This window comes from Artemia franciscana, chromosome 9 (genome assembly GCF_032884065.1).
Source record: "Artemia franciscana chromosome 9, ASM3288406v1, whole genome shotgun sequence".
NCBI classification, from domain to species: Eukaryota; Metazoa; Arthropoda; class Branchiopoda; order Anostraca; family Artemiidae; genus Artemia; species Artemia franciscana.
Genome location: NC_088871.1, coordinates 44715618 through 44740212, shown reverse-complemented (window position 1 = coordinate 44740212; position 24595 = coordinate 44715618). Strand labels below are relative to the sequence as shown.

Sequence of the window (24595 nt, the reverse complement as noted above, 5' to 3'; positions counted from 1 at the left end):
TAAGCAATAGTTTTTAAATAAGCCATTAAGCATTTTCTTTATGATATTCGTGTATTCCACTATCCCTGGTAGAAAAAAGAAAGAAAAGAAGACACATTAGTGCTACCCATGCAAAAAGTGAATTGGCTTTGGAAAGTTGGTATTCAGAGATCCCACCAAGAGATCCAGTTTTAGCATCTTAAATCTGGAAACATCATATTAATAAATAACTTGTTTTGTAGTTGATTCACTTAGATATTTCATATTTTATCTGAATCGGGATATACCTCTTAGCTCCTGTCTTTTTGGAAAAATATATTTTGAATAAACTGGTAATGTGTAGGCCAAAGATGAACAGTTACTGTCTCACCGCAAAAATATTTTGAGTGGCTAACAAGAATTACATTCATTTGCTTACATGCACAGAGATGAAGAGTATGGAAGGCATGTTATTTGATCAATATTTATTCCACGAAGCCTTTTTCTTGGCAAACATAGATATTATGACTTGGAAAACTATTGTTGGCTTTTTTAAGTACATAACAATATGCCGAGTATAATTTCAGAGGCACTTCATGTATCACATTTAACTTATAGGCACATATTATCTATTGGCTTTTACCAGATATCTCACCCCTGGCAAAATACGTGGGCCGACGTGTTCCTCAATTATATTGTCTGTCTAATAAAACTACCTTGACAGCGCAACGTCATTGGAATAGATAACGCTCTGCCCGCGCTTTGATTGAATTCGACAACCTCAACATTTCATGCCAATGACATATTCATGTCATTGGATATCATCAACATTTAGGACTAAAATTGAAAGTGACAAATTTATTTGTCAATGAAAGTGACAAATCTTTTTCAAACTACCATTCACCATCTAGATATATAATACCCCATAGTCAAGCCCTACCCCGAAAAAACCAGTTACTCCCATAATACCTTTGCATAAAAAGGAATATTCGAATGAGGTGTCACTAAATCTGTTTCTGAAAAATCCTCTGCCTTCTCTTTACCTACGCCCAATTGTAAAGATACGAACCATGCAGTGCCAACATGTCCCCTTGACAGCGGAGGAATTTATAGCCGATGGCAGGAGCGGCCATCGGCTGCTCCTGCCATCACCATGCCATCCTGCCATCGGCTGCCATCCTGCCGTCACCATTCACCATGAATGGTGAATGGTAGTTTGGTAAAATTGAAGTGACAAATCTATGTGAGCAGCAATAATCTGTGATGTAAGCATTGGATGTATTGTTGAAGAATTTGGTGCTTGTTGCTTAAATATCAGAAAATATTAATTTGATTTTGCTCTATTTATCTTTTCTGGTGCAAATTGTCCCTGTCTCTTAGTTTTCTTTGTTGATTGGTGTTTTAAGTTAATCATATCTTAAATAATATCTTTGTAGGAGCCTGAAACCTATTGATGGGGAAACTATAATCTGTAGAAGGTCAAGAGTTGAAGACTCCAAAGGAAATACAAGTATTAGTGGTGTTCTTATGGTGACAAATCTGAGGATTATATGGCATTCTGAAAAAAATACAAGGTCAAATATATGTAAGCAATAAGCTCTTATTAAATGGTAAAAAGACTAAATTTTCTCATCCATAACAGTTAAAAATGACATCAAAGCAAAATATTAGAAGAAACTGTCCTTTATTTCAATAGGGCGATGGGGCTGCTCCCCATCTTAATCTTCGAGTCTTTACGATAAAGTTTAATTTGAAGTTCACTAGAATAAATTCAACTCTTCAAATTTGTATTTTTTTTTTTTTACTATTGACGAGAGAAGATGTCTTGAAAAGCACTGGATAAACAAACCCATTGTACTCAAAAGTTGATTATTTTCTTGAAATTTTTTATTTGTCATTTTAGTGAATAGAACATTAAACTTCATATATATATATATATATATATATATATATATATATATATATATATATATATATATATATGGTATCTGTTTATTTTAAGAAGTGAAATATATCAAAACGATCAATAATCATAGAAGTGACTATAAAACATAACATATTTGCGCTTTGTGACCCCCCTCCCTCTATGGTTACGTATCTGAGGTGAAAATGAATCCGAAGGAAAAATGTGTGACTTTTAGTTGTGAAAAAATTTTAGTTGTGAACTTTAACTTCGCTTGAAATTTCCCTTTCACGTGAAAAAATACATTTCATTAATTTCATCTTTGCCCCTTTTTAACTGCATATGCATTTTAGCGTGTTTATAATGATTAATTTGTAGGGAGTACAATGATATGCATATTTAAAAAAACCTTCTCCCAAGTATGGGCATTTTGTTTAAAAAATTGCAGCCATTTCGATACAATTAAAACAAATGACCGTCTTAAAAATATTTGCTATATGACAATTTTGACCCAACATTGTCAGTGTGGCAAATATGATATCATATTTAGGCTTTACTTGATTCTTGTAAATGTGACTTAAGTTCAAATAAATTTTCTGAATTAGTTTTGCGAGTATTTTTAGCGAACACTTGTTCAGTATGATAGTTCCGGAACAAGTATCTCCTGAAAGTAATTTATAGCATGGTGTTGGGAAGGTATACAAATACTAAACGGCTTAGGATCTAGATACCTCTATCTAGAGATTGCCGTCATCTAAACCCCTCACTCATCACGCTAAAGTTTTACTTTGTGTCCTAATTTTTTAAGAATAACTGCTGAAACACGAGAGCTGTTGAATTGCAAAAAAAAATCCTTTTTTAAGGTGCTAAAAACCCTAATGAGGATTTGAGAAGAGAACATCCTCCTTCATATACGGAATTGTTTCTATTCGTTTTAATTTTAATGTTGCTTCTTACTTTGAGTTAAAAAATTTATTTTGTATTCAATTGCCATAAAAAGATACTCAACTATTTATTTGCCTTCTAAATGAAAGACATTTTCAATTTGTACAAAATACTCCTTAAAATGTAGAGAAGTTAAAGCATGCTAATCATCAAAAAGGAAGGCTGGAGAGTGCCAAGGATTGTAATTTCAATATTTTATTTTTGGAAATACATGGTCAATCACACTCCTCCGTCAATTCCACTGAAGTAAGATTTCAAAAGCTCCCCATCCGTGTCATAGTTATTTGAATGATCTTTTACAAGATTCAAAAATGTAAGTTTCAAAATGCAAATTATGAGCTTGCAAGCTCCCGCTTCCCTCAATGTGCAAAAACACTTGTCTCCTACTTTAATATTGGTTTGCAACTATGCAATTGCATAAACAAATGGAATTATTTCCCTATGATAAACTATACATAATTTATTACAATTCGCACTCGTCGACTTGGAACAAAGCTTTCAAGGTATTAAATAAAATGTTAACACTAAATATTTGTTGACAACAAACTACAAGTAAAGAGCGATCAGTACAAATAGGTACAAAAGTCCATAGACTAAAGCCAAATAACTAAATATCTACATCACGGCAGCAGGTTTATACGAATTTCTTTTAAGCCATTTTTGTTTTATTCCAAACTCCTTGGAAGGCAACTAGAACATGATACGCTTGCGATAACCAGCTGACTATATTTGTTGTATCCTAAGATGTTTTCAGGAAAGAACAAATAGCCAAAGCTTCAAGTGTGGGGCTGAGAGGACTGGTAGCCAACCTTATACATTGCAAAGCTTCTAATCGTTTCAAGTTTTAAAGCAACTGCTTACTTCCACTCAAAAATTTTTTTTCTTTAGTCTTCTAAGTGCTAACTAATGCCCATTATAGTATATTGTATCAACCTTTGAGGTTCACCGGAAACTTTGTATTTATTAATTTCTACTACTTTATTACCATATAAATACAATATAGTTTTTTATTACTTTTAAATGCTTCTTTGTATTTTGAACGACACAGCTTTACTACGCATCAATGTGGTAGAGGCAAGACTGTGGAGTAGCAGTAGTAGTAGAGCTGTAAGAATAGTAGTAAAAGTCCAAGTAATAGTGGTAAGTAGCAGTAGTAGTTGTGATGAAAGTGTCACAGCAACTAGGAGTAGTCGTGTTAACAGAAGGTACTGTAAGAGGAGCAGAAATAGCAGCGGTTGTTGTGATGGGAGTAGTCTTTGCAAGAGTAGTAATAAATGTCTAAGTAAGAGTGGTGAGTAGCAGTAGTAGTCGTGATGAAAGTCTTACAATTACTACGAGTAGTCGAGTTAACAGCAGATATGGTAAGAGTAGCAGAAATAGCAGCGGTAGTTGTGATGGGAGTAGTCTTTGGAAGAGTAGCCGTAAAAGTCAAATTAGTGGTGGTGAGTAGCAGTAATAGTCGTGATGAAGGTGTTACAACTACTAGGAGTAGTTGTGTTAACGGCAGGTACGGTAAGAGCAATAGAAATAACAGTGGTAGTTGTGATGGGAGTAGTCTTTGAATGAATAGCTGTTAAAGTCTAATTAATAGTCATGAGTAGCAGTAGTAGTTATGATGAAAGTGTTATAACTACTAGGAGTAGTCGGGTTAACAGCAGGTATGGTAAGAGCAGCAGAAATAACAGCGGTAGTTACGATGGGAGTAGTCTTTGCAAGAGTAGTAGTGGTGGTAACGGTCGCAGCAGTAGGACTGGGTACTTTCTGCTAAAAGAATTGCTTATCTTGAAGATAGTTTGATGCTTCGTGCAAAGTCATATCTGTTTGAATTTCATGCTGTAGCGTAATTTAATAATAAAGGTAAGCAAACAATTGTTAATCAGTAAAACTTGCTGAATTTGAAAATTTTTCTGAATGAACCCTGAATGATGAGGTGTCGAAAAAATTGGGGCTTCGCTTGGTTTCTCAGAAACGAAGAATTCTAAGCAAATTTTTCCGCATAGGGGTTCTTGCCTTTTCGCATCAGGAGAGCCAAGGAAATCTTAAAATTGTAATTAGTGGCTTATGTAAAAGTTAAATATTTTAGTCTACAAATTTGGAATCGGCATGCTTTGACCCGGCTCAGAGTATTTGTTACGTACAAAATGTGCTCATAAAAAAAAAACACAGTCAAAATTGCAAGGATTTCATAAGGTATGAAGAGAAGTCTAGTCAACATAAGGTAATCCACTTATGTCTTTTAAGTGCTAAAAAATTTTCATTAAAACTAATAAAAACTTATTTATCAGTCAAAACTTCCATTTTCTTTTTAAGTTAGGCTGTGATTAAAATATTGAAATTACTTCTTATTGCCTTTTGGTTAGTCAAGACTTTCCATGAGGTTTCTAGCAGCTCCGCTGAAAATATGTAGATGTAATTTTATTTACAATCTTGGATTTTTTCAAAGACGAATATGGGATTCTGTTCAAGAACAGGACTGTTTAATCCACTAACTTTTACATATGGTAAAAACTAAAAAAACAAAAAACATGTTTTACGCTAAATACAGCAATATACATGTAGCCAGCAAAAAATATTAAAATTACTCAACGCGCCATCTTTGTGGTCCTTTGTATGCCTTATATAAAGGTTCCAAAAGACAAAAGGAGATGGGGAGACGGAAATTTAATTTTGTCAAAAAAGACGAATAATCATGAAATCAAACAGTTCGTGGTAAGGAACTGTAGTAAGGAAAAAAACTCTAAAAAATTACAACATCAAACATCAATCATCAATTGCTACATCAAAAGAATCGCATTTTAATGCTGATTTTAAATATATAAGTTTCATCAATTTTAGTCTTATCTATCAAAAGTTACGAGCCTGAGAAAATTTGCCTTATTTAGGAAACTAGGGCGAAATACCCCCTAAAAGTCGTAGGATCTTAACGAAAATGACATCATCACATTCAGCGTATCAGAGAACCCTACAGTAGAAGTTTCAAGCTCCTATCTACAAAAATGTGGAATTTTGTATTTTTTGCCAGAAGACAAATCACGGGTGCGTGTTTATTTGTTTTTTTTTTTGTTTTTTTTTTCCCCAGGGGTCATCGTATCGAACAAGTGGTCCTAGAATGTCGCTCATCCTAACGGAAATGAAAAGTTCTAGTGCCCTTTTTAAGTGACCAAAAAATTGGAGGGTATCTAGGCCCCCTCCCACGCTCATTTTTTCCCAAAATCACCGGATCAAAATTTTGAGATAGCCATTTTGTTCAGCATAGTCGATAACCATAATAAATATGTCTTTGGGGATGACTTACTCCCCCACAATCCCTGGGGGAGGGGCTGCAAGTTACAAACTTTGACCAGTGTTTACATATAGTAATGGTTATTGGGAAGTGTACAGACGTTTTCAGGGGGATTTTATTTTGTTTGGGGGTGAGGCTGAGGAGAGGGGGCTATGTTGGAGGATCTTTCCTTGGAGGAATCTGTCATGGGGGAAGAAAAATTCAATGAAAAGGGCGCAGGATTCTCTAGCATTACTATAAGAGAACAATGGAAAATAAACATGAAAACGTTTTTTCAAATGAAAGGAAGAAGTAGCATTGAAACTTAAAACGAACAGAGATTATTCCGCATATGAGGGGTTCTGAAAATACTTTAGCATAAAGAGCGAGGTATTTAGGAGGAGATAAATACCTTGCTCTTTATGCTAAAGTATTTTTAGTAATTTCAGCTATTTATTCTACGGCCTTTCTGATTCAGGGGTCATTCTTAAAGAATTGGGGTAAAACTTACGATTTAGTGTAAAAAAGTGAGGTATTAACGAGGGTACAAACCCCCTCGTATACAAAATAAAAATATAAGGTTATGAAAGTTTGTTACATAAGTTAATTCTTAAGTTACGTATATTTTTTACTAATAAAAAAGGTTCGTTAAAAATTAAAAGTTCTAGTTGCCTTTTTAAGTAACCAAAAAATTGGAGGGCAACTAGGCCTCCTTCTCCACCCCTTATTTCTCAAAATCGTCTGATCAAAACTAAGAGAAAGCCATTTAGCCAAAAAAAGAATTAATATACAAATTTCATTTTAATAATTTATGTGCGGAGAGCCAAAACTAAACATGCACTAATTCAAAAACGTTCAGAAATTAAATAAAAAAAACTAATTTTTTAGCTGAAAGTAAGGATCGACATTAAAACTTAAAACGAACAGAAATTACTTCGTATATGAAAGAGGCTGCTTCCTCATCAACGCCCCGCTCTTTACGCTAAAGTTTGACTCTTTCTCTCAATTCTTCTTTTTAAAACAGTAAAAAACTTTAGCGTAAAGAGCGGGGCGTTTATGAGGTAGCAGCCTCTTTCATATACGAAGTAATTTCTGTTCGTTTTAGGTTTTATTGTCGCTCCTTACTTTCAGCAAAAAAAAATTAGTTTTTTTTTTTTAATTTATAAAAAAACAATCTTCTTGTGCCTGTAGAACGAGATTGCAAAACACCCTTCATTAGGTACATGCCTGTGACCAAATATAAGAAAATATCTTGCTCTTCGGTTCCTCCGCTTTTAAAGACTCTTTTGTACAGGTTTTTTGTTGTGGGGGGCTGCCACCCCCCTAACCCCCCGCTCTTGGCTTCGGAAAGGCCCTCTTATAATTAACAAAAAATTGAAATGAATGAATAATGGAATAACTTCGAAAAATGTTAAACACAAGAGGACAGGAGAACCATTGCGCCGAAACTAGTAATTAGTAACAATGAAGTCCCCCCACAACAAAAAACCTGTACAAAAGAGTCTTTAAAAGCGGGGGGTTTGGGGGGTGGCAGCCCCCCTCCTGCCTCTCCTAATTCCTGTACGTTTTAAGGTTCGACTTTGGGACGCAGCCTCTTATATCTTTAAGAAAACGAAGTTTTTTTCATATTATTTTTAATATAAGCCGCACTTTTTTAGAGCCTTTTATCACCCCTTACGGTTTTAATGTCATCTTCAAGCAAAAATTCTTTTTTAGCCATTGGAAACGGCTGTGTGAAAGTAATTACTTCCAGCATGGCGGAAAGGGTAAGTGTTTTGCATCTGAAACTGTGTTATAAAGATTATGATCTTCTATCTTTTCCCTGTAGCTGACAATCTTCTTTTAATGAGGCTATTAGGGAAGTGCTTTGTTCTTTTTTTGGATAAATAGGTTGCAATGATGAAGGATTAGATTTGACGAAACTGAAGTCTAGAATCCCTGCTTATCATATATATATATATATATATATATATATATATATATATATATATATATATATATATATATATATATATATATATATATATATATATATATATATATGAGTTTTAGTATTTGAATGTGTATGAAATGCTTTAAATTGTAGGTTTTTGAATGAAGCCTTTAAGTTGCCTAAATAGATAGTGATCCGGTGCGCACTGAATTTTAAGGAAATTATCAGACCCGCGTCCAAAATATCTGTTCAAAAAGTGCATGATTAATCAGTTTCAAAGAGAATGCACCAGAAGAATTAGATTTTTATTCTGATTTTCAAATGTACTAGCGTCATCAAGTTAAATATTCGAAAAAAGGGGGACACGCTCCTTAAAAGTCATAGAATCTTCATGAAAATTATACCATCAGATTCAGTATTTCAATGTGCCGTACTGTAGAGGTTTCAAGCTCATATCGTTAAAAATGGGATTTTGTTTTGCCAGAGAAAAGATCACGGATGTGTTTTTATTGTTTTTTATTTTTCTTTTTTTTCAGGTGTGACTGTATCGGCTAAGTGGTCCTAGAATGTTGTGAGAAGGCTCACTCAAACGGAAATTAAAAGTTATAGTGCCCTTTTTAAGTGACTAAAAAATGAAGGGTAGCTAGGCCCCCTCCCACGCTCATTTTTTCCCAGTCATCCGATCAAAATGTTTAGATAATCATTTTGTTCAGCATAGTTCAAAAATCTAATAACTATGTCTTTGAGGATGACATTTGTACATACGTCTAGTGATTTTTATGTTGTCTAAAAATAAAAAAATCACTAAATAAGCACATAAATCACTAGATTATTGAAAAAAATCACTAAATTGACAAAAAAATCAGAAAAATCTAGCAATTTTTTTCAACGGGTAGCCTTGGTAATCCAGTGAAAAAAAAAATGTTCTTATATTAATTTCAGAATATATGAGTCAAACTGGCCAACTTGAAGTACCCTCTAAAACATTCTGACCCTTAAATATCTGCATATTCCCTGGATATTGCCACAGAGTCAGATTTATTTCAAGTTTCCCCCTCACATATCCAGAACAACTTCTGAAAATGTATTTGGATATCTCATTATCTATTGTAAGATATTGTTTTGCTCTTTAAAGTTTTGATCGCTCTTTATTTTTTGGTTTTCTCTGGTTTCTATAAGCAATTAAATAAAAAAAAGTAATAACAAGTTTTTCCAATTGAAAGCAAAGATCAAGATTAAAACTGAAAACACAACAAAACTCATTAGAAATTATTCTGTATGTGAGGAGGCCTGCCCCTTCTTCAACAATTCGCTTGCTATAATAAAGTTTTATAAGTGCTTTAAAAAAGCTCCTTATACCAATACAACGGTCTCTAGGAATCATTCTTAAATGATCGGGCCAAAAAGTCAAATTTTAGCCTTGAAAATAAGGATTTTAGATTTAATTTCTTAATTCAAGTCATACAGGGAAATCTGCCTCTCCTCTCCGTGAGACATTTTCCCAGGAAGATCTCTTCTACATGGAAATTTTCCCTGCTGAAAATTCACCCCTGTTATAATCCCCCCCCCCAATGTCCACTGACCATTCGCTTTTTGCTGAAAATTCCTCCCAGACAACTCCCTATCAAAAGTTCTCCCTAATATTATTTTATTTTTTTTTCATTTAATTTCTGATTGTTTTTCGAGTCATGCCATGAATTACCCCTACTCTTCGTATAAAATTTCTTGGATAATTCTTTTATCTCCTTGGAAAGTAATTCTTCTATCCCCTCAAAAATTCCCGTATATTTTTCAATAGCAAATACTATACGTAAACAGACAAATATCACAACTTACATGCCTATCCTCGGGAAATGGGAGGGGGGTCATGTAATACTCAGATGCATAGTTTTCGGACCTTTAAACTATATTGAATAAAATGTCAATTGTAAAATTTTGACCAGAAATCATCAGGGGAAAAGGGACGTGTAAGAGTAGCAAGTTTCCCTCTTATCTTTTTGGTAACTTATAAAGTTTCTAAAATTCTTAATTTCCTTTGAAACAAGCCCTTTCCCAATCTTCTAAGACCATTGGTTCGAAACAGTTTTTCTCAGGGTCATAGCTTTTGATGGATAGCACCAAACTTAAGAAGTTTTATATATTTCAAATCAGCATAGAAATCCAATCCTTTTGAAATATTGATTTTTATCAAAATAGATTTTTTAGAGTTTGGGTTACTATTGGGCCGAGTCACTCCTTCTCATACTTCGTTATCACGAACTGTTTGTTTTCCATTTTAATGAAATTTCAAAATTAAGTCATATGGCCTAGCCGAAGTCCAAACATTTTATTCTCTAGTCAATTCTTTTTCTGAGGCGGTAACTCGGTCAAAGACAAAGGTGTCAGTTTTCTTAGTCGCTTCAACTAAACAAACATGAGAAGGTTGAACTTAAGGGGTTTCTCACTCAAAATTACGATTAGGCGCAGGTTATCCATAGCAGTTCTTCTTATAATTACTCATACAATATAATTTTATATATACTTATTAACCGACAGTTTGGTGTCTGCATGCTACTTATCCTCCAGACTCTATTTAAACCGGTTACAACTAACTAATACTTTGCTGAGTCGCTCTTGAATAATCCGAGTGGTGAGTCTCTTGGTCTAATTTATGCATTCTCAGGCGCTCCGATTACAGCTGCATCTAGTCTTTTGAGGGAAATCTTTGACTCCGGAATACAAATATGTAAAGTATTTGAAGGGACTGCAGTCATCAAGCATATATTATAGAGATAAGTTCTGATTGTTGAATAGATTATTTTTTGCTCTATTTTTTGATACCCCACAACAACAGTGTCAAGTGTAAAAATCTAGACTGCAAACCCGAAAGAGGTTTTATAATTATTTTGGAATTATAAAAAAATTGCCTGCTTTAAGATTTGATTAGATCAAAATATTCACCATGCTTTTTCTATCTGTTAGAATAAAAACCGGTGAAATCACTAATCAAACAGTTCGTGTTAACGAACTGTAGTAAGGAACGACCCAGCTCAATAGTAACCGAAACTGTAAAAAATGAAATTTTGATACCAATAGTTACATCAAAAGAATCACATTTTAATGTTGATTTTAAATATATAAATTTCATCAAGTTTAATCTTACCCATGAAAAGTTACGAGCCTGAGAAAATTTGCCTCATTTTAGAAAATAGAGGGAAACACCCCCTAAAAAGTAATACAATCTTAACGAAAGTAATAAAATCAGATTTAGTGTATCAGAGAACCCCATCGTACAAGTTTCAAGCTCCTATCTACAAAAATGTGGAATTTCGTATTTTTTGCCTGAAGACAGATCACGGATGCGTGTTTATTTTATTTTTTTTTCTTCCCCAGGGTGATCGTATAAACTCAGTGGTCCTAGAATGTCACGAGAGGGCTCATTCTAACGGAAATTAAAAGTTCTAGTGCTCTTTTTAAGGGACCAAAAAATTAGGAGGGCACCTAGGCTCCCTCCCCAGGCTCATTTTCCCCAAAAGTCGCCGGAAAAAATTCTGAGATAGCCATTTTATTCATCATAGTCGAAAAACCTAACAACTATGTCTTTAGAGACGACTTATTCCCCCACAGTCCCCGTGGGAGGGGCTGCAAGTTACAAACTTTGACCGTTGTTTACATTTGCTAATGGCTATTGGGAAGTGCACATACGTTTTCAGGGGGATTTCTTTTGTCAGGGGGAGGGGGGAGAAGTTGAGGGGGGGTACGTGGGAGGATTTTTCCATGGAGGAATTTGTCATGAGGGAAGAGAACTTCAATAAAGGGGCGCAGGACTTTCTAACATTATCTAAAAAAAAAACAATGCAAAAATAAATATGGAAAGTTTCTTCAACTGAAAGTAAGGAGCAGCATTAAAACTAAAAACGAACAGAAAATATTACACATATGAGGGGTTTACCTCCTCGTAATACTTCTCTCTTTAAGCTAAAGTATTTTTAGTAATTTCAACTATTTATTCTACGGCCCTTGTGATTCAGGGGTCGTTCTTAAGGAATTGGGACAAAATTCAAGTCTTAGTGTAAAGAGCGAGGTATTGACGAGTAGGTGAACCCCCTCATATACGTAATAAAAGCATACGAATATAGAGGTTCGTTACGTAAGTTAATTTGTAAGTTACGTATATTTTTTACTAATGAAAAACGTTCGTAAGAAATAAAAAGTTCTAGTTGCCTTTTTAAGCAATCAAAGAATTGGAGGGCAATTAGGCCTCCTCCCCCGCTCTTTTTCTCAAAATCTTCCGATTAAAACTATGAGAAAGCCTTTTAACAAAAAAAATATTATGCAAATTTCGTTTTAATTATTTTTGTGCGATGAGCCAAAATCAAAACATGCATTAATTCCAAAACCTTGAGAAATTAAATATAAAAAACAAGCTTTTTTGAACTGAAAGTAAGGACTGACATTAATACTTAAAACGAACAGAAAATACTCCGTATATGAAAGGGGCTTTTCCCCCCGAACACCCCGCTCTTTACGCTAAAGTTTTTTACTGTTTTAAAAAGTAGAGTTAAGAGAAAGAGTCAAACTTTAGCGTTAAGAGTGGGGCGTTGAGGAGGAAAAGCCCCTTCATATACGGAGTAATTTCTGTTCGTTTTAAGTTTTAATGTCGCTCCTTACTTTCAGTTAAAAAAAAACTTGTTTTTGAATTTAATTTCAGGAACATAAGGCAAACTCCAAATGTTTAACATGGGAGGTATAGGAAGTTTCCTTGAGAGCCCGTCCTGTGTAAAATTTAGGAAAAGGAAAGAACTGTTTTACTTATGATTAAGATATTTTATAAATCTCTTTTCTAGAAAAACCGGGAGACAGCACTTGGAATGAATGAGGTCTTGTACATAGTGTGTAGATATGGAGAAGCAAAGTTTGAATTCATTTTTTCATCGCAATACCAAACAGCTATTGAGATATATCAAATTGCCCAGGAAACAATGAGGTATAAATTGCTAAGAATTACTACTTATCCTGGCAATCTTCTGACTCTTGTAATTCTAGCAATAATGCTTAGGACCTGTTGCAACAGATGGAACAATTAATTTAGAAAAAAGAAATGAGAGCTAATTGGGATAAACTATAAAGTATTGTACAAGGTAAAGTTGAATGGGCTAGGCTTTCTGGAAGCTACAACGACATTTTATTTCCATTTAGGGATATTCTAAGGGTAAATACCTCATTTAGAGGGAAGAAGAAATGAGTTATTTTTTTTTTGTAAAGAGCCATATTAAAAAACAAATACCAACAGAAATTAAGTCATATAACAATTCAAACTTAAAATTAACAGAAATTACAACCAATAAACAAATGAAACCAATAACAGAAATTGTAATAATTTCTATTAAATATCAATTAAATTAAGTTTCTATTAATATTTTATTATAATTTCTATTAATAATAATATCTATTCTATTAATAATGTTATAATATTAATTATAATAATTCTATTCTAGAAATATAATAATAATTCTATTCTAATAATTCTATTTTATTAATTATAATAATTTTATAATATAGTAATTCTATTCTATTAATAATAATATTAATAATTCTATTAATAATCCATTAAAATTTCTATTAATTAAATTGTAATAATTTCAATAAATAATACAAAAGAAAAAGGTGCAATCAGATACTCTAAAGTATTGGTTGAGTTATTTATTGGTTTATTTATTGGTTTTTATTGGTTGAGGTATTGGTTGAGTTATGTTCGGTTGATGAGGCTCGAAATCTTGGAACGTGTGATGTTAGTAAAGGGTTTGACTCGCTGTTGTATTCCTAAGTAATCAATGAGCTATTGAGTCATGGAGTAATTCCAGGTTTAGTTTCACATTTTCTTTATTTAACATTTTCTTGCACATTCTCTGAAGAAAACTGACCTGTTTCTCTGAATGCTTGAATTATATAGACTTATCTTAGTTTTGACAGGATTTTTTTTGCAACAACTAAATTTTTGCTGGAAGGGCAAACTGGGGTTTGGAGGGGGCAGTTGCCAATTATTTTGGGTTATATTTTAGAGGAGCTGATTTATCCATACTTTGTCATACAGATGATGTTCTTAACATCATTAGGACCACCGGTGGGTTGGAAAAATGTTTCTGAAAACTACTGTGAAATTGGGCTTTCCCTTAATGAAACAAAATGTGGAGGTTTGATTTCTAATGAGTTAGGAAAAACCAGAATTAGTTAAGTATTTATAGATTTGTATGGTAACCAGGTGAAGTCTCGTGATAAGTTGACATATATTAATCTCTCAACTGGTAATAACATTAAGAACATTAAGCTACTAATGTCGGAAAAGAAGGAGAGCAAATCTGTCAGTCATTTGGTATGATTATTAGTAATTTATCGTAATTATTAGTAATTATTAGTAATTAGCTCTATCTGGAATATTGCCCTTTTTGTAAGGATGTTGCCCAGCCACATATTCTTTATTTAGAGTAGTTTCACCACATTTTCAGTGAGTCCGATCGTCTTAGAATGAAGCGCAAGTTTTCTAGATATGCTCCGAGTCCCACGGTGGATCTGTAATCAAACAGTTCGCAGTAACGAACTGTAGTAAGGAGCGACCCGGCTCAATAGTAACCAAAACTCTAAAAAATGGAATTTTGATACCAATAGCTAAATCAAAAGAATTGCATTTTAATGTTGATTTTAAATTTATAAGTTTCGTCAAGTTTAATGTTACCCATCAAAAGTTACGAGTCTGAGAAAATTTGTCTTATTTTGGAAAATAGGAGGAAACAACCCTTAAAAGTCATAGAATCTTAACGAAAATCACATCATCAGATTCAGCGTATCAGAAAACCCTGTTGTAGAAGTTTCAAGCTCATATCTACAAAAATGTGGAATTTTGTATTTTTTGCCAGAAGGCAGATCAAGGATGCGTGTTTATTTGTTTGTTTGTTTTTTTTCCCAGGGGTGATCGTATTGACCCAGTCGTCCTAGAATCTTGCGAGAGGGCTCATCCTAACGGAAGTGAAAAGTTCTAGTGCCCCTTTTAAGTGACCAAAAAATTGGAGGGCACCTAGGCCCCCTCCCACGCTAATTATTTTCCCAAAGTCAACGGATCAAAATTCTGAGATAGCAACTTTAGTCAGCGTAGTCGAAAAACCTTAAAACTACGTCTTTGAGGACGAATTACTCCCCCACAGTCCCCGCGGGAGGGGCTACAAGTTACAAACTTTGACCGGTGCTTACATATAGTAATGCTTATTGGGAAGTGTAAAGACGTTTCCAGGGGGATTTTTTGGTTGGGGGATCGGTTGACAAGAGGGGGATATGTTGGGGGAACTTTCCATCGAGGAATCTTTCATGGGAGAAGAAAATTTCCATGAAGGGAACGCAGGATTTTCAAGCATTAATAAATAAAAAATGGAAAATAAACATGAAAAGTTTTTTCAACTGGAAGTAAGGAGCATCATTAAAACTTAAAACGAACAGAAATTAGTAAGCATATGAGGGGCTCACCTCCTCCTAATACCTCGCTCGATACGCTAAAGTAGTTTAGTGATTTCAAATATTTATTCTACGGCTTTTGTGATTCAGGGGTCATTCTTAATGAATTGGGACAAAATTTAATCTTTAGTGTAAAGAGCGAGGTACTGAACAGGGGGTGAACCCCTCATATATTTACTAATAAAAACATTCGTAAAAAATTAAAAGTTCTAGTTGCCTTTTTAGGTAACCAAAAATCGAAGGACCACTAGGCTTCCTCCACCGTTCCTTTTTTTCTCAAAATCATTCGATCAAAACTATGAGAAAGCCATTTAGCCAAAAAAAAAAACTTGCAAATGTCGTGTTAATTATTCCTCTGCGAAGAGCCAAATTCAAAACATGCATTGACTCAAAAACGTTCAGAAATTAAATAAAAAACAAGTTTTTTTAGCTGAAAGTAAGGAGCGACATTAAAACTTAAAACGAACAGAAATTACTTCGTACATGAAAGGGGCTGCTTCCTCATCAACGCCTCACTCTTTACGCTAAAGTTTTTTACTGTTTTAAATGGAAGAGTTGAGAAAAAGAGTCAAAAGCGGGGCGTTGATGAGGAAGCAGCCCCTGTCATATACGAAGTAATTTCTGTTCGTTTTAAGTTTTAATGTCGCTCCTTACTTTCAGCTAAAAAAAAACTGTTTTTTTTTATTTAATCCGTATCTAAGGAGAAAGTTTCTCCGGTCTATGTGCCTAGCTGTGGGACATGTGCGCTGTTAGTAAATCAGCTATGAATTGTAAAATGTCATTTTATGAGGTTTTTTTTTAGTTTTGTTTTTCTCACTTGTTTTTACATACTCCTTTTTTTCTCTGTTTTTGTGCGATGGGATATAAATAAAATACAATTATTCATTCACCATAAAAATAGCATACACTGCTGTATATGAATAAATACATCTTAGAAAAAACATAAACTAAAATTAATAATAAATCTGAATTCAAAGTGAATAAAAATTACCATAAATGAAATAGAGCTATCCCCGTCAACGTTTTAGCGGACAGAGTGTCATTTGCGCCCTTCTGAAAGCATGTTCTAAGCAATTTGTGTCTATTTTTCATAATATCAACAATAGCACACCCCCTTCTCTCAAAATAGAAAAAAATATCGCAAAACCAATAGGCCTATAAGTTTACGAATCAAACAGTTCGTGGTAACGAACTGTAGTAAGGAGCGACCCGGCTCAATAGTAACCAAAACTCTAAAAAATTGAATTTTGATATCAATAGCTACATCAAAAGAATCGCATTTTAATGCTGATTTTAAATATATAAGTTTCATCAAGTTTAGTCTTAGCCATCAAAAGTTACGAGCCTGAGAAAATTTGCCTTATTTAGGAAAATAGGGGGAAACACCCCCTAAAAGTCGTAGGATCTTAACGAAAATGACACCATCAGATTCAGCGTATCAGAGAACCCTACTCTAGAAGTTTCAAGCTCCTATCTACAAAAATGTGGAATTTTGCATTTTTTGCCCGAAGACAAATCACGGGTGCGTGTTTATTTGTTTGTTTTTTTTTTTTTTTTTTTTTTTTGTTTTTTTTTCCCAGGGGTCATCGTATCGACCAAGTGGTCCTAGAATGTCGCAAGAGGGCTCATTCTAACGGAAATGAAAAGTTCTAGTGCCCTTTTTAAGTGACCAAAAAAATTGGAGGGCATCTAGGCCCCCTCCCACGCTCATTTTTTTCCCAAAGTCAACGGATCAAAATTTTGAGATATCCATTTTGTTTAGCATAGTCGAAAATCATAATAACTATGTTTTTGGGGATGACTTGCTCCCCCACAGCCCCTGGGGGAGGGGTTGCAAGTTACAAACTTCAACCAGTGTTTACATATAATAATGGTTATTGGAAAGTGTACAGACGTTTTCAGGGGGATTTTTTTGGTTTTGGGGGTAGGGTTGAGGGAGGGGGCTATGTGGGAGGATCTTTCCTTGGAGAAATATGCCATGGGGGAAAAAAATTCAATGAAAAGGGCGCAGGACGAATCTGGTCACGTTAGAAAAAAATGTCAAATTAAGAGCTTAATATACAATGCTGGTGTTCGGAGCCTCTCTATTATGGAGTATAATTTGAAAATAACACAACTATACGAGCGATAAAACATATATACCACAACCATAACTCAACTAACGAAAGAACTGCTAAGAGATAACACAACTATAAAGCGAAAACAGGTGAAAACTAACGGGAAAATAAACGAACTAAGAGGTGGAAGGGGCCCAGAGAAAAAATATAATCCTTTTTCAATTTTGAGCCTAACTTCCGCAAAGGAGTAATAATGTCAGAAGCCCCGAAATACCGAATTATTTTCTTTTCAAACACTTCGTGGTAAGGAACTGTAGTAAGGGGCGACCCGGCTCAATAGTAAACGAAACTCTAAAAAACGGAATTTTGATGCTAAAAGATACATCAAAAGATTCGAATTTTTACGCTGATTCTAAATATTAAGTTTCAATTAATTTAGTCTTTGTCATCAAAAGTTACGAGCCTGAGAAAATTTGCCCTATTTTGGAAAAAAGGGGGAATTATCCATTAAAAGTCACAGAATCTTAACGAAAATCACACTATCGCATTCGGTATATCAGAGAACTCTATAGCAAAAATTTCAAGCTCCTATCTAAAAAATGTGGAATTTTGTATTTTTTGCCAGAAGACAAATCACGGGTGCGTGTTTATTTATTTGTTTTTTTTTTTCCCAGGGGTCATCTTATCGACCAAGTGGTCCTAGGATGTCGCGAGAGGGCTCATTCTAACGGAAATGAAAAGTTCTAGTGCCCTTTTTAAGTGACCAAAAAATTGGAGGGCAAATAGGCCCCCTCCCATGCTCATTTTTTTCCAAAAGTCAACAGATTAAAATTTTAAGATAGCCATTTAGTTCAACATAGTCGAAAACCATAATAACTATGTCTTTGGGAATGACTTACTCCCCCACAATCCCTGAGGGAGGGGCTGCAAGTTACAAACTTTGACCAGTGTTTACATATAGTAATGGTTATTGGGAAGTGTACAGACGTTTTCATGGGGATTTTTTGGTTTGGGGGGTGGGGTTGATGGGAGAGGGCTTTGTGGGAGGATCTTTCCTTTGAGGAATATGTCACGGGGGAAGAAAAATTCAATGAAAAGGGCGCAGGATTTTCTAGCATTACTATAAAAAAAACAATGAAAAAATAAACATGAAAACGTTTTTTCAAATGAAAGTAAGGAATAGCATTGAAATTTAAAACGAACAGAGATTATTACGCATATGAGGGGTTCTAAAAATACTTTAGCATAAAGAGCGAGGTATTTAGGAGGAGATAGATACCTCGCTCTTGATGCTAAAATATTTTTAGTGATTTCAACTATTTATTCTACGGCCTTTTTGATTCAGGGGTCATTCTTAAAGAATTGGGACAAAACTTACGATTTAGTGTAAAGAGCGAGGTATTAACGAGGGTACAAACCCCCTCGTACACATAATAAAAATATAAGAATATAAAAGTTTGTTACGTAATTTAATTCTTAAGTTACGTATATTTTTTACTAATAAAAACGTTCGTTGAATATTAAAAGTTCTAGTAGCCTTTTTAAGTAACCGAAAAATTGGAGGGCAGCTAGGCCTCCTTCCCCACCCCTTATTTCTCAAAATCGTCTGATCAAAACTAAGAGAAAGCCATTTAGCCAAAAAAAAAATTAATATACTAATTTCATTTCAATCATTTATGTGCGGAGAGCCAAAATCAAACATGCATTAATTCAAAAACGTTCAGAAATTAAATAAAAAAAACTAGTTTTTTTAACTGAAAGTAAGGAGCGACATTAAAACTTAAAACGAACAGAAATTACTCCGTATATGAAATGGGTTGTCCCCTCCGCAGTCCCACGCTCTTTACGCTAAAGTTTTTAATTGTTTTAAAAAGTAGAATTGTGGCAAAGAGTCAAACTTTAGCGTAAAGAGCGAGGGACTGCGGAGGGGACAACCCATTTCATATACGGAGTAATTTCTGTTCGTTTTAAGTTTTAATGTCGCTCCTTACTTTCAGTTAAAAAAACTTGTTTTTTTTTATTTAATCAAACAGTTCGTGGTAACGAACTGTAGTAAGGAGCGACCCGGCTCAATAGTAACCAAAACTCTAAAAAATTGAATTTTGATATCAATAGCTACATCAAAAGAATCGCATTTTGATGCTGATTTTCAATATATAAGTTTCATCAAGTTTAGTCTTACCCATCAAAAGTTACGAGCCTGAGAAGATTTGCCTTAATTAAGAAAATATGGGGAAACACCCCCCTAAAAGTCATAGAATCTTAACAAAAATGACACCATCAGATTCAGCGTATCAGAGAACCCTACTGTAGAAGTTTCAAGCTCCAATCTAAAAAAATGTGGAATTTTGTATTTTTTGCCAGAAGACAAATCACGAGTGCGTGTTTATTTATTTTTTTTTTCCCAGGGGTCATCGTATCGACCAAGTGGTCCTAGGATGTCGCAAGAGGGCTCATTCTAACGGAAATGAAAAGTTCTAGTGCCCTTTTTAAGTGACCAAAAAATTGGAGGGCATCTAGGCCCCCTCCCACGCTCATTTTTTTCCCCAAAGTCAACGGATCAAAATTTTGAGATAGCCATTATGTTCAGCATAGTCGAAAACTATAATAACTATGTCTTTGGGGATGACTTACTCCCCCACAATCCCTGGGGGAGGGGCTGCAAGTTACAAACTTTGACCAGTGTTTACATATAGTAATGGTTATTGGGAAGTGTACAGACGTTTTCAGGGGGATTTTATTTTGTTTGGGGGTGGGGCTGAGGGGAGGGGGCTATGTTGGAGGATCTTTCTTTGGAGGAATGTATCATGAGGGAAGAAAAATTCAATGAAAAGGGCTCAGGATTTTCTACATTACTATAAGAAAACAATGAGAAATAAACATGAAAACGTTTTTTCAAATGAAAGGAAGGAGTAGCATTGAAACTTAAAACGAACAGAGATTATTACGCATATGAGGGGTTCTAAAAATACTTTAGCATAAAGAGCGAGGTATTTAGGAGGAGATATATACCTCGCAGTTTATGCTAAAGTATTTTTAGTAATTTCAACTATTTGTTCTATGGCCTTTCTGATTCAGGGGTCATTCTTAAAGAATTGGGACAAAACTTACGATTTATTGTAAAGAGCGAGATATTAACGAGGGTACAAACCCCCTCGTATACATAATACAAATATAAGATTATGAAAGTTTGTTACGTAAGTTAATTCTTAAGTTACGTATATTTTTTACTAATAAAAACGTTCGTTAAAAATTAAATGTTCTAGTTGCCTTTTTAAGTAACCAAAATTGGAGGGCAACTAGGCCTCCTTCTCCACCCCTTATTTCTCAAAATCGTCTGATCAAAACTAAGAAAAAGCCATTTAGCCAAAAAAAGAATTAATATACAAATTTCATTTTAATAATTTATGTGCGAAGAGCCAAAACCAAACATGCATTAATTCATAAACGTTCAGAAATTAAATAAAAAAAACTAATTTTTTTAGCTGAAAGTAAGGAGCGACATTAAAACTTAAAACGAACAGAAATTACTCGGTATGGGTTGTCCCCTCCGCAATCCCTCGCTCTTTACGCTAAAGTTGGACTCTTTGCCACAATTATACTTTTTAAAACAACTAAAAGCTTTAGCGTAAAGAGTGAGGGATTGTGGAGGGGACAACCCATTTCATATACCGAGTAATTTCTGTTCGTTTTAAGTTTTAATGTCGCTCCTTACTTTCAGCTAAAAAAATTAGTTTTTTTTATTTAATAACAGCAAAGAAGCGCGATCTGTGGTGTCTTGAAATCAAAGCAGCGTTGAGCAGCGTTTTTTTATCCGCCAAAGAGTCGAAAAGCTAAATTATAAGCCAATCATAAGCAAAAATTATAAAAGAGAGAAACTATAAAAGATATTTCCTTTTAATAAAAACCATTAAATTATTTAGAAGTGGAGGGGGGTGTATTTAAAGAAATGCAAATAAATTAATTATACTAAAAACACAGGATAATCAGAAAAAGCATCAAGTCTTAGACTTCAAAGAGTAGGTCTGGTATAAATTCTCTTCTTATTTACTGAATATATGCCTAGCCCGTGGTTCCCAACCAATTTCGGGCCGTGCCCCACAAAGACATTTCTAAAAACCTTATCATTATCTGAACACAATGATTTTCATAGGTTCCACCGCAACAGAACAATCATATAGCTGAACCCCTTGCTTTTGAACCCTCGTGTATTGGATCCCAGGTCTAAATGAACCGTCTTGTTACTAAAACTCCATATACTGAACCTTGACGCAACTGAACCTCCTTGTAACTGACACTTGTGCAACTGACCCATATGCAACTGATCCCATTTGCAACTGAACCCTAAAGCAACTCAATCCCTGCGGAACTGAATCCCTGTTTATCTGAATCCTCATCAAGCTCAATCTCTGTTTAACGGAACCGTCGTGCAACTGAACCCTCATGCAACTTAAACCCCGTTTAATTGAACCCTTATGGAACTGAACCCCGTAAAGCTAACTCTAGTGCAAATCAACTCCACTTCAGCTGAACCCTCACTTAATTAAAAATACCTGAAATTAAACCATATTCAGCTCAACCTTTTTTCAACTCAACCTCCGTGAAATTCAATCCTTATGCAACTCAACCCCACTTGGTTTGAACCCCCCACTCTAGTCACCTTCTAGGTAATTTAAGCCTTATTTAACTCAATCCTTTCTATCCAACCTGTTTAACCCACACCTGTCTGACTCGACTCCTGTTTAAATTGACCACATTCAGCTGAACCCTTTTCAAATCAATAAGATAAACGCAAAATGTAATTCGGCCCGTTTCGTCAGAGATGACTAAAGCTGACTCAAATGAAATGGTCTTTATTTGTTGATTAATTCTTTTATACAACTTCTAGGTAAATTTAACCCTCCACCATTTAAAAAACAAGAATTTATTTTTCTGTTTTATATATTTCAAATTAGTAGTGCTTTGCATGTCCAGGGCCTGAACACACTTGAAGGTCATTGTTGTAGCAATAGCTCTACCCTAGCACAGAGAAAGCCCATAGTAGCCGAAACATTTAAAAATATTGAAAAACGCTTTCTCATAGGAAAAACACTGATAAAGCTGGTTCATGCATGATAGCTATTATTTAAATTAATAACAAAAGTTTATTTCGGAAAAAAATTCTTGGAACTTATAAAAAGAGCCGGAAACACTAACATGTCTTCCTTACTCTATTTTATTTTTTTAAGCACTGATAGGGCATCAGAATATAGTAGGGAGCTGTTTAATGTTACTTGAAATCTAATATTCACATCTACATGCTTTTTGCAATTTCTAAAAGACAACACCATCATAAAATGCCTGATGGCACCAAAGTCCTTTTTTAGGGTCAAATCTGGAGTATGAAGGCTTGAAACCATTAAAATTCTACCGCTGAAATCTTTATGATCCGAAACTCTCATACTGATGTTTAAAATCCCCTTTCTCTGTCCCATTCCTACTCTGTCACCTTTGCAAGTGGAAGCAAAAAAAAGAAAAAAAAAAACAAGTGAAAAAAATTAATCGGAACGGAAATCTGATTCGTTAATGATAGAAGCTATTTATTTTCATTTCAACGCTGAAGTTAATGACCAAAAAAATTCTTGGAAATTACGAAAAAGTGCTTATTGCCTGAATATGTCTTCTTTTTCTTTCGCTTTTTCCCCAGCGCTACCGGTCACTGGAACATCGTAGGGGCACTAAAATGGATAAAGTTCTGGAGTTCTTGGAATTAGTGTTTTATTTTCCCCGCCTTATAAGGGCGTGTAATAACCGGTAACTGGTTCGCTGTTAAATAGTATACTTCACCCAAAATTTCTAAATAAAAAGACGATTGGTTCACTGTTCAAACCTGCTTACAAGTATAATAATCGCTACACCGTCACAAGATTCCTTTATTTTTTTTTCTTCAGAAATCTTTGAGCGTGTAAGCCTTTGGTTTCTTCCTAATTTGGTTTTTTCTTCAAAGTTTTTCTGACGTTTGTGTATTCCTAGACTAGAGAACAAATCCTATTAAATTTAATTCCGAAAATTCGAAAAGATATTCTTAATTTTAGAGCTGTGGCCCAAATTCAACGATGTTACCTCCTCGCGCACACGCATTAAAAAACTAATAATTAAAATATTTGACCAAGAACGGAGAAAGAAATTAAAATCTGGCTATTTTATAGGAAACTGGCTAAAGTCCTACTTGAAGGGAGGAATTATAAACTTTGATCCACCTCACATGAAAGCTGATTTTTTTTTTCGAATAACATGATTAGAGTGGTTTAAAAACAATGCTGCGTAACCTGACTGTCCTTTACCATAGCAGGCATATTTTGCGCTTTTTTCGAGTATACATTATTATATCAAACAGTTCATTATTTTTCACATTATTAGAATTTTCAAAGTAACTATATTGAAGTAAGTAACAATTAATAGTAAAATTTTACTAAATTAATAATAAAAATTAATAAATTTTAACTAAAAATCATAAATAAAAAATATAATATTAAAAAATATTTAAAATTATAAATAAAAAAAAATTATAAATAAAAATTTTACTAAAAATGAATAGTAATAGTAAAAATTAATAATTAAAATATTTGACCAAGAACGGAGAAAGAAATTAAAATTTGGCTATTTTAAAGGAAACTGGTTAAAGTCCTAATTGAAGGGAGGAATTATAAACTTTGATCCACCTCACATGAAAGCTGATTTTTTTTTCGAATAACACGATTAGAGTGGTTTAAAAACAATGCTGCGTAACCTGACTGTCCTTTACCATAGCAGGCACATTTTGCGCTTTTTTCGAGTATACATTATTATATCAAACAGTTTATTATTTTTCACATTATTAGAATTTTCAAAGTAACTATATTGAAGTAAGTAACAATTAATAGTAAAATTTTACTAAATTAATAATAAAAATTAATAAATTTTAACTAAAAATCATAAATAAAAAATATAATATTAAAAAATATTTAAAATTATAAATAAATAAAAATTATAAATAAAAATTTTACTAAAAATGAATAGTAATAGTAAAAATTAAT

At 34.0% G+C, this 24595-nt stretch overlaps 1 protein-coding gene across 2 annotated transcripts in view; it reads left to right on the top strand.

Annotated features, from left to right (window-relative positions):
- Positions 1-24595, top strand: part of LOC136031462 (Bardet-Biedl syndrome 5 protein-like) — a 73904-nt gene that overhangs the window by 8951 nt on the left and 40358 nt on the right. For both annotated transcript variants that reach the window (XM_065711079.1, XM_065711078.1), the window contains exons 2-4: positions 1395-1543; positions 7785-7834; positions 12828-12967. In XM_065711079.1, coding sequence (XP_065567151.1) covers positions 1395-1543; positions 7785-7834; positions 12828-12967 — 339 coding nt within the window. The remainder of the gene's footprint in view (positions 1-1394; positions 1544-7784; positions 7835-12827; positions 12968-24595) is intronic.